The following is a 9,858-nucleotide window of genomic DNA, read 5'->3' as shown; positions in this document are numbered from 1 at the left end:
AGATGGAGAGCTGTGCTTAGAGCGACCACCCCGCCGTGTCTGTGAGCTCTGATGGGATCAAGCTCTGGAGGGGGTCGGTAAAGGGGGTGACTGCAACGGTGGTCCCCTGCAGCACAAAGGGGGTAAGTGGTGACAGAGCTGCGGAGAGTGTTGTCATTTCAGGTTGCGTCCCGTACTAGTGCTAATGCTGTTCTTCCTTCTCGATCCCCCTCCCTAGCTCTTAACCTCAGCCGAGTCTCCTGCTCAGGTGCTTTGTTCTCCAAGGAAGAGCCAGAGAATCCCTTAGCACTGCTAGTGTTCCCAGCAGGGAACTATACAGAGTTGGTGTTTGTGGGCAAAAGAGTCTCTGGCAGTGAAGCACAATCTGCCAGGTGAAAGCAGACCGAACTGCCCATCAGGATGCTTCTGTATTTTTTTCCCATGAGGGTGGTGAGGGACTGGAGCAGGCTGGCCAAAGGAATCGTGGATGCGCCATCCCTGGAAGTGTTCAAGACCGCATTGGATGGGGCTTTGAGCAGCCTTCTGTAGTGGAAGGTGACCCTGCTGATGGCAGGGAGGGGTGGACTAGATGATCTTTAAAGTTCCCTTCCAGCCCAAACTGTTCTGTGATTCTACACACCGTAAAGCGTGTTTGTCACTGAAACTTAGAAGTACCTCTGGAAAAATGAGGCAGTGCATTCCCAGTAGTACGAAAGCCGTTCAGTCGCAGCACAACACCCAGTGAGCATTCATTCTGTTTAGGAGGATGTTATTGCTGTCAGAGTAATTGTGTTTAATCTGAGCTGTTCTGGTAACTCCTGGACCAGTAGAAACAGTGCTGATAATGGGACTTGAGAGGCCTTCTCTTAGCAACAGCATTGCTAATAACATTCTCATTGGTGCATCTTTTGACAGTTGAGATCCTGTCATCTAGAAAACCCCCCTGAGATTTTTCTGCTCGCCATGCGTGCATCCAGAGGTTTTGGACAAAAAGTTACCTGCTCCTTATAAATGGTGTGGGTTTGATTTTTAAATTCATCAGTAAGCTGAACAATTTCCTTCAAGCATTTTGGATTTGTATCACCTTTGAGAACAGGTCTCTCGTTTTTCTGACTTCATGCGTTCATGCCTTTGGGCCATTCTTCCATACTTCCAAGTACCCTGGAATCTACCTGCTTACCCTAGACTTTGTGACCAGGGTAATACATGTGGATTGAATGTAACATTTCTCAAAGCTGCGGGAATAACTGTCTCCTTAGTAAATGGTTTAGTGTAGAGGTTTCATTGCCTCCAGAGGAGTATAAGTGTATGGACGGGGAACAGATGAACATGTCTTCTCTGTTTGTAACCTGTTCAAAAGACAGTACTGATCTGACTGATCGCATTCAAGTCCCTGAACTAACGTTGCAGTGGAGTTAAGGTCTGGCCATTTTAGTGGGAACACAGGGAAAGTAAATGTTACCTGAAAAGCCTGAATGGCTTTCCTCTTAGTTTTAAAAAAGTGTAGACTACCTCTGCCTTCTCTCTGTAGGAGAGAACATAGCCAAATACTTTCATGAGAGGAAGAATCAAGTTGAAGGTGAAAGATTATCATCAAAAGATGTTGGCCAGTTGTGCTTTAACACTAAGTGGAAGTAGGCTCTGTGACTTTGTATTGCTAGGAGCAAAGAGATGCATCTTTCATCCTGCAGAACCCCAACTATGGTAGTTAATGCTTGTGTGGAAGACACTCTGGCTTTTCATGTGAACCTTCTTTGTAGTTACCAGTAATTCTGCTGTATTGTTTTTAAGTGGGGAGACAAACCGTCATGGGGTGTTGAGGAGTAATGCACTGTGGGCTTGCACAGTTAAATAATCATATCCTTTGTCTTAGTTTTAAAATTTTTTTCTGACAAATTCTGATCTCCAGTCTGATTTGTTCACTGTTGGTGGGTACCTAGTAGATGTTTTCATCAAGCTATCAGATACAAGCTCAACATCCCATTCCTTAGTGGTGTGTGACTCACAGCCTGTTGTATGCATGAATGGCCTTGCTCATATGACCATCAGTATGAAGTTCAGCACCTCTTTGATCTGATAAAACCTATAGCTCTTGCCTTTACTGGCATACTAACAGACATTTGAGGGAGTTTTGAAAACATTTAACTAACTTAAAGGATATTACTGGATAAATAGCAAGATGAGACTTTTTCTCTGAAAAAGACAAAAGAAATCTGCCTTCCATCTGCCAGGGTTTTTGGTTGTTGTTTTGGTTTTTTTAAGCATCACAACTTCACTTTATTTTGCTTTTTTGTTAATTTCTCAAATTATGCATTTTTGATACTCATTTGCAAATAGCATCAAAACTTCTTTTGTGTATGTGTGTGAATGTTTCAGGAAATGCTTCAAAGAACATCAGAAGATTTTTTTTCAAAGATGGAAACTCCAGTTGAAGAGATGGATACCTCTGATACCCAGTGGGGCTGGTTTTATTTGGCTGAGTGTGGTAAATGGCATATGTTTCAGGTAAAGACCTATGAAGTTTTATTAGCTGTGATGGATTCCATACATCAAACTACCTATTCCTGCATTTGTCTAACTGTGCTTTTTCATGTATTTTGAAGACTGATTCCAACAGTCATTGCTCTGTTAGCAGTGAAGATATTGAAAGGAGCTTCCGGACAAACCCACACGGTTCTGTTTCTTTTACTACCGCGAAATTTAACTACACGCTAGACTTTTCAGGTACGTATCTTTTCATAGAGTAAATTTAAATGTTAGAAGATGCCAGATACACCAGTTAATTCGTTGATTCATTAAATTATTGTCCTCTGTTTATCCTGTGCAAAAGCTCGTGATCTTTACTGGAAAGTACTTGTAGAAGCAGCTGCCCTGTTACATTTTCTGCTGTGGTTTGTTAATGAAGCAGCAGGTCTTGTTTAGTAGCATTCCATCATGTTACTGCTGCTTGCCTCAGCTATAGGTGACATGTAGCGTACATCTAGGGGACTGGTAAACTCAAACCTTTTCTCTTTAACATGCAACTGCTTGTGTCTTGAAAAACCTCCCTCTTCCATTCAGAGTCCTTATAAGAAACGTTGATAAGAAGTTTTCTGCAAAATACTGGCACCAAAGTGATTTAATAATTCAGCAGTTAGTTGAAGACAATTCTGTTGTCCGAATAACAAGGAGATAGGCAAAAGGGTTTTCTAGTAGATTGTAAAGATCGTGCTTATGCCATGCTTTTAGATTATAGGATTCTAATGTATATAGCTAACTATAAATTAATCTGTCCTTTGTTCAGAGATGTGTTCTGATGACTTCCTGGTTCTTTTTTTTTTTAGCTCTTCCATCCGTAGATTGTTTATTTTCTGATTAAATTACAAAACAGTAAATACTTAAATAGATGCCTTTTCCAAACCAAAGAAAATAATAATATTTCAAATACAGGAAGTGGGCTCTGGGTAAAACAGTGATGTAATGGGAGTTAAGTAGTATGTAACAATACAAGGAGTTTTGCTTGTGTTGAAATCTCTGCTTAAAAAACCCTTCGTTTTGCATTTGGAATATGAACATCAAATGCAAATGCTAAGGAATGATTTTTATGTTACTGCTTGTAGGTCATGACGTCTTGCATTAGGGATAGTAATAATATGCTTTGCCGTCCTGGTTGTATTAAAGTCAGCAGAAGTTTTGCCAGCGGGGTGAATGTTAAATGGGTATTTTATCAATAAATGTTTTGTTTGTGTAATATTTGCGCATTTTGTCAACTCGTAAAAATGACAGTGGTTTTGAGGCCAGCATTTAGAAACATGTATCAAGAATGCTGATTTGTTAATTGTTGAAATAGGAATTCTTGTCCTGCCACTTTGGGTGTAGTAATGTTATTTTTTTAAATGCCAATTAAATGTTTCATGTGCTATAGATGAATTCCAGAAACTTTCATCCTAACTCTTGTTTTATGCTCAGTGATGAAACAAACCAACCTAACGACCCTTAAACAGCGTCCAATAAAGCGTGCTCCCTTTTCTGTCAGTGCTTTCAGGTAAGGAAATAAAAGGAAGGCTCCCTGTTTTTCTTTTATTCCCAACTTTTCCAAGTAAAGTGAAAGAAAACTATGTTTTATAATAATTGTTTGTATTTACTTTTTGCATCAAACAAATTGAGAGGTGAACCAAAGTGGGAGAGCTAGTCAAGTGAAGAAGGAAGACATTTCAGAGAAGAGTGATAAAGTAATTTTTAGTTTGTTTTTTATCTCTTTTCTGAAACTTGTAGTGGGAGAGGCAAGGCATACTGAATACTGATATCCTTTGGCAAGGATTTGTTCCGTTGTAATAATGACTCATCAATTATTTAGAAGTATTATTGTAACAGCAAAAAAGATTGATTTATATCTTCTTGCTTGTATGTTGTAGTCGTTTGGTCTAAAATGATTTGAAATTACAAGAAATTGCATCATAACAGCCAGATTGTTTTGTGGGTCTAATTGCTTTAGCTCCTGAGTTTCTTACCATTTGGTCGGTCATTAGATGTAAAGCTGTGCTGATGTAAATCTGATAACTCACTAGACAAAAACCGGATTTACTGTGATGCTACCACAAGTAAAATTGAGTATATGGAATATGTGGGGCTTTTTTCCCTCAATAGTATCTTAGAAATAATTTTAGTTCTGAATTGTAGTGAGATTATACTCTCTAAAACAAATTTTGCATTTGTAGTAAGAAAGGTAGTAGCAATCTTTTTGCACTGACATTCAAGAAGGCATGTTTTTTTGAATTGTCAACTGTTTTTTCAGTGGCTATTTGAGAGCGTATGCAATAACTTACTTTGTTTTCTTGAATAGTTGCATTTAATGCTCTGTCTCTTCATGTGAAGACACCGTTCTTTCAGGAGGCTGCTTCCTTTAGTCTCAGTTTTAAGGCTTAAAAGCTACTATGTATGTGGTGTATATCCTTAAAACACTCTTTTTTGAGGGTTTAGGGTTTTTTTGTTAAAAACAAATTCAACTGTAATTTTCAAGTGTGTATTTCTAACGTGATGCTCTTAAACACTTCAAATAAGGGCTCGGTACCTTGGAATGTTCCAGCTGTAGCTACAGTCTCATTTCTAAATCACTGTGTCTCTCCTGATGTTGCAGACCTTTCTGACCATCTCTTCAGATTTATCTTCCTATCTTTTGTTGGGTACATCGTGTATTAAAACTGTTCATTACCATGGTAAAGAACCATTTATAATAAGATTTTACCATTTATTATTACCATTTATAATAAGCTAAGCCAGCATTTGAGTACAAAATAAGACCTCTTTCTTTTGACCTCACCTGCTGACAACAGCCTTTCTTTGAATTACAGCCCTAAGTAGTTTTGTAGAAGTTTTTTGGCTGGGGTTTTTTGGTTGGTTTTGGGGTTTTTTTTTTTGCTTTGTTTTGGGTTTTTTGGGGTTTTTTTTGCCTCCTGTATTGTTGGAGAATAATTTGACAGGAAAATGCCTCATGTCTCTGTGATGTGTGTTTTACTTTTTTTTGTTTAAAGTTTCATCTGTGAAAATGAGGCCATCCCTATGCCTTCCCACTGGGAGAATGTAAACACTGAGGAGCCATATCAGGTAGGAGTTGATATGCAACTTGGTGAAAAACATGTGATAATGAAATAATGCATTGAACTGAAATCGTACTAACCTCTTTTTTTCCAGCTTGTTCCATTGCAAAAGAAAACAAATGAATATAATGAAGTTTCTAGTCTCTTTGGAAAAACAATGGATAGCCACCGAATTAAAAGAATTAAAAGAATACAAAATCTAGACTTGTGGGAGTTTTTTTGCAGGTGAGATTATTTTTAAAACCAACAGTCTTAGGGTTGTTAATGGAGCAAATCTTGAAGCCATGCAGCAGAAATATGTTTAATTGCTTTGATTATTAATGAAAATGTGTGTTACTTTTTATCTTTTTACATTTTCTTATTCGTCATTTCCCTGTATTCAAATTCCATTTTCAAGACTCTTTGGCTTCTACGGGTGCAGAAATGTAGTATCTGTAGAAATGCATTAGATGTAGCACAGATGAGACTGATGCATTAAAGGTGTTCAAGATGTTCATGTGGTAGATACCCATCATGCTTACAGTGAAGTAGAACAAAAATAAGCTTTAGGTAAAATAACTCCTTGACAGGCTTGTATTATTTTAATTTTTAGTGGACAAAGAAAATGAGGATTTGTACCTTGCTTAATTTTACAATTTATGAAACTTAGAACAGGTTTAAGTGCCCAATTAGCACATATTCATGTTATTTCTTTAATATTAATGTGCCACTAAAACTTTTTCTAGATTCTCAGCTTTTCCCTCTTCATAATGTGCTGGCCTGGAAGAAGTAGGAAGTGCCAAGTTGTTTTCACTTATTTCAGTCTTAATTTTTGTCAAATACAACTGCTTATCTATGTAGCCTCTAAGAAGGAGTACACATCCGAATCAGTTTTAAAGATGTGTTACACCATTAAAATCAACTGAAGTAAGTTAAATAGTGAGGAACTAAGGAAGCAGATGTGTATTAAAAATTGCGTAAGTTATATGATTTTTTTGAAAGAGACGTAATTTATTGTAACTTAAAGCTATATCATGAATATGCATAAGGAAATTAAGTTCTTGGTCAGTAGAGTTAGGCTTCTCTAAATTGCAAATGTATTTGGTCATATTTTCCTGTTTAAGGCTTATTTGCTTGGTCTTGTGTTTCTACATTGCCCTTTCTACAAGTCAGTTTCTGTAGAGATGTATTTGTACCCAATTTTAATTTCTGAGAATAGGAATAACAAGCAGAATTCAAAGTAAATGTCCTTTGAGTCTCCAGTGTCGATGACAAAGGGGAGCAGGGGAAGATTTTTTTTTTTCCCCCCTCAGCTTAGGGACTGGTGTCATTTAGAAAGTGTACTAGTTTTCTAGATTGGCCAGTGAGTAGAATTAATGGTTTAAGAACTCTGAATGAATCGATGCTGTGCTAGAATATTGTCAAGGTATGAAACTGAGCGTAGGATTTAGAATTCCATATGTCATGAGTATTACAGGATTGCTCTGTAACTACTTACAAATGAAGGCACTTTTAGTAACTATACAGTATAAAAGTATACGGAGAAAAGTAATTTCAGTTTAAAATTTTTTTTCTTTATCAAAAAGAAACAGATAACAATGAAAATTGCTAGAGTAAGTGTATGCAGTTGAGTCTTAGCTGCTTTTCTGCTGGGTTAGATTAAATGGGCTTACACACACCACTGAAGAAATGATTGCCTGGTAGTCTATTACAAAGAAGTAGGTATTGCAGCCTTTCAAATTCGCTAAGAGTTCTTTTGGTGTCCCATGCAGTATAGTGAAAATAATAGAAGGTGAATCTTAGTCTAGCATCTTTCGATTTATGCATCTCAGTGTGGAGTTGTAGAGGAGTGCAGCAAGTGTTTGGTTGGTGAGATTGGTGACCATCTTTAGAAAAGGCTTGTGTGCTTGCATAGGCACAAAGAACACAATCCTGGATACTTAGTTTTGCGTTAGGTCTCTCCTTTATTGAGTGAACTGGCTGTATGTGAGAGCCTCCTGAGTGTGGATCAACTTAATTTTGTTTTACCCAGTTAACTAGTCGCTGCTGGTGGAAAGTGCTACGACAATGGAGGGTTTTTTAGAGTAGTTGGACTCCTCAATTTCTGTTCCAAATCAATGAAAGTCCTGCCGTGGCATTTCTACATTCTTCAGGATCACCTTCCCAGTGTGCTTGATGTATTCCACTACTTATGAGGAAACGTTGCTACTTAAACTTCTGTGGCTTTGAGAAAATGTTTTGTTTTATTGATAAGGTCAGTGATTAAATTTGAGTGCTGCTTGAATGATTATTTGCATTATTGTTGCAGTCAAAACACATTTGCCTGTTATAATATTTCCCATATTAATGACTATTTTAAATTGGGTTTATGGAATCAGCTGTTGGAGATAGTGAAAGACTGTTACAGAACACTGTTGGACAATTGTTCACCTAATTGACACTTATTCACCTTTTCTATAAATTTGTTCCTTCCTCTGTTTCATAAAGAGAAGTGTGGTGGTTTAGGATTTGGCGTGGTTTTGGTGATGGGGGAGGAGGCTGCTGCCTTTGGCGTGGTTTTGGTAGCAGGGGATGGGGCTGCTAGTGTGGCCCCTGTAAGAAGCTTCTTGCAACAAACTCCAGCTCGGCCCTGCCTCTGGCCAAGCCTGTGCTGATCAGCATCTCTGCAAATTTAAGGGAAGAAGCCGGTTTGGGAACGCCTTATGTTTCGGAGCACTCTTGTTGTGGAGGGTTTAGAGCGGAAGAAGACGTAACCAAGTGATCACCAACCATGCAGTCACCCAGGGAACGGAGGAGAATATTGAGACGACATGCCAGTACAGCCGTTTCCTTTTGGCCTGTGGTTTTGGTGATGGGGGAGGAGGCTGCTGCCTTTGGCGTGGTTTTGGTAGCAGGGGATGGGGCTGCTAGTGTGGCCCCTGTAAGAAGCTTCTTGCAACAAACTCCAGCTCGGCCCTGCCTCTGGCCAAGCCTGTGCTGATCAGCATCTCTGCAAATTTAAGGGAAGAAGCCGGTTTGGGAACGCCTTATGTTTCGGAGCACTCTTGTTGTGGAGGGTTTAGAGCGGAAGAAGACGTAACCAAGTGATCACCAACCATGCAGTCACCCAGGGAACGGAGGAGAATATTGAGACGACATGCCAGTACAGCCGTTTCCTTTTGGCCTGTGGTAAGTTGGCAGGCTGAGACCCTGCAATCCTCAGAGAGCACTGGTGGACAAACGGTTGGGCTACAGACAGCCGGGAAGAGACCTGTGTTGCAGAGAGCCGAGGATCCTGCAAAAGGCTGTGACTCTGAGGAGCATTGGTGCTGGATCGGTTTGGCTCTGGGAGATGTGATCCTGGTGGCAGATCTCTACATCAGCCAGAGACATTCGTGGAGGACTGTCTCCTGTGGGGAGGGACACCCTGTGGCCGCAAGGAACTGTGAGGAGTGTTTCCCGTGAAGAACAGCAAGCGGCAGAAACAGTGTGGAAAGAACTGAGGCTGACTGCAACCCCCCATCCTGTGCCGAGTGGCAGAGGGGAGGTAGTAAAGCTGGGCCCGGAAAAAAGGGAGGGATAGGGGGAAGATGTATTTGAGATCTTGTTGTTCCTTTTCTGTCCTACTCTATTTTAATTGGTGATTTGGTTACAGTGTTGTTATCTGAATTAAATTTATTTTGTTTCCCCTAGTTGAGTCTGTCTTTTGCCCATGACCGTAAGTGGTGAGTGAGCCCTCCCTTGTCTTGACCCTTAATTAGTTCGATGTATTTTCTCCTCCTGGAGAAATAGAGTGACTGCGTGGTGCTTACTCACCAGCTAGGTCTAAACCGCAGTAAGAAGTTACTCTAGGCTATCTTTACTGTTGACTGCTGATCTCTGACAGTGCACAGAGGGCTGCTGACTGAACAGTTTCAGGTGTTCAGCAGTACTAGCCCTTAGCTTGAAGGTGTTGCCTCACACAGTTTTCTCAAGATGCAGGGAATCTTGGCTCCTGGTTTTTGTTGAATTGCTTATAGAGTGGAACTTCAGCGCCTGGAACCTCTCTGCCTCTGACACAAATGTCACTAATGAGATTGACACCTCCCAGATGCTCTTGAGATTCTACTGACATTCATCTGATTTGGAAAACAGTTATAGGAAAAAAAAAAAACAAACCCCTAAGTTGCCAAGACATAAGTATTTTAGTTTGCACTAAAAGAAGGAGGAAAAAAAAAGCCAAACAGAAAACCAGAATAAACATATCTTTCAAGGTAAATGCTGCAAGATTTTCACTTCCGTGAAATGTACTTATTTATAGATAATGCACAATTGCAAAGTAGTGCCATTAATATGATAGCGAATC

General features: G+C 39.6%; 1 protein-coding gene across 1 annotated transcript in view; it reads left to right on the top strand.

Annotated features, from left to right (window-relative positions):
- Positions 1–2,346: 2,346 nt before the first annotated feature.
- The window catches only part of PARP11 (poly (ADP-ribose) polymerase family, member 11), a 9,630-nt gene continuing 2,118 nt past the window's right edge, over positions 2,347–9,858 (top strand). The window contains exons 1-5 of the mRNA XM_010131669.1: positions 2,347–2,484; positions 2,583–2,703; positions 3,928–4,003; positions 5,490–5,562; positions 5,650–5,780. Of these exons, the coding sequence (XP_010129971.1) occupies positions 2,347–2,484; positions 2,583–2,703; positions 3,928–4,003; positions 5,490–5,562; positions 5,650–5,780 (539 nt within the window). The remainder of the gene's footprint in view (positions 2,485–2,582; positions 2,704–3,927; positions 4,004–5,489; positions 5,563–5,649; positions 5,781–9,858) is intronic.

Source organism: Buceros rhinoceros, unplaced genomic scaffold (genome assembly GCF_000710305.1).
Source record: "Buceros rhinoceros silvestris isolate BGI_N320 unplaced genomic scaffold, ASM71030v1 scaffold27622, whole genome shotgun sequence".
Taxonomy (NCBI): domain Eukaryota; kingdom Metazoa; phylum Chordata; class Aves; order Bucerotiformes; family Bucerotidae; genus Buceros; species Buceros rhinoceros.
This window is presented reverse-complemented; position numbering and strand designations above follow the sequence as displayed.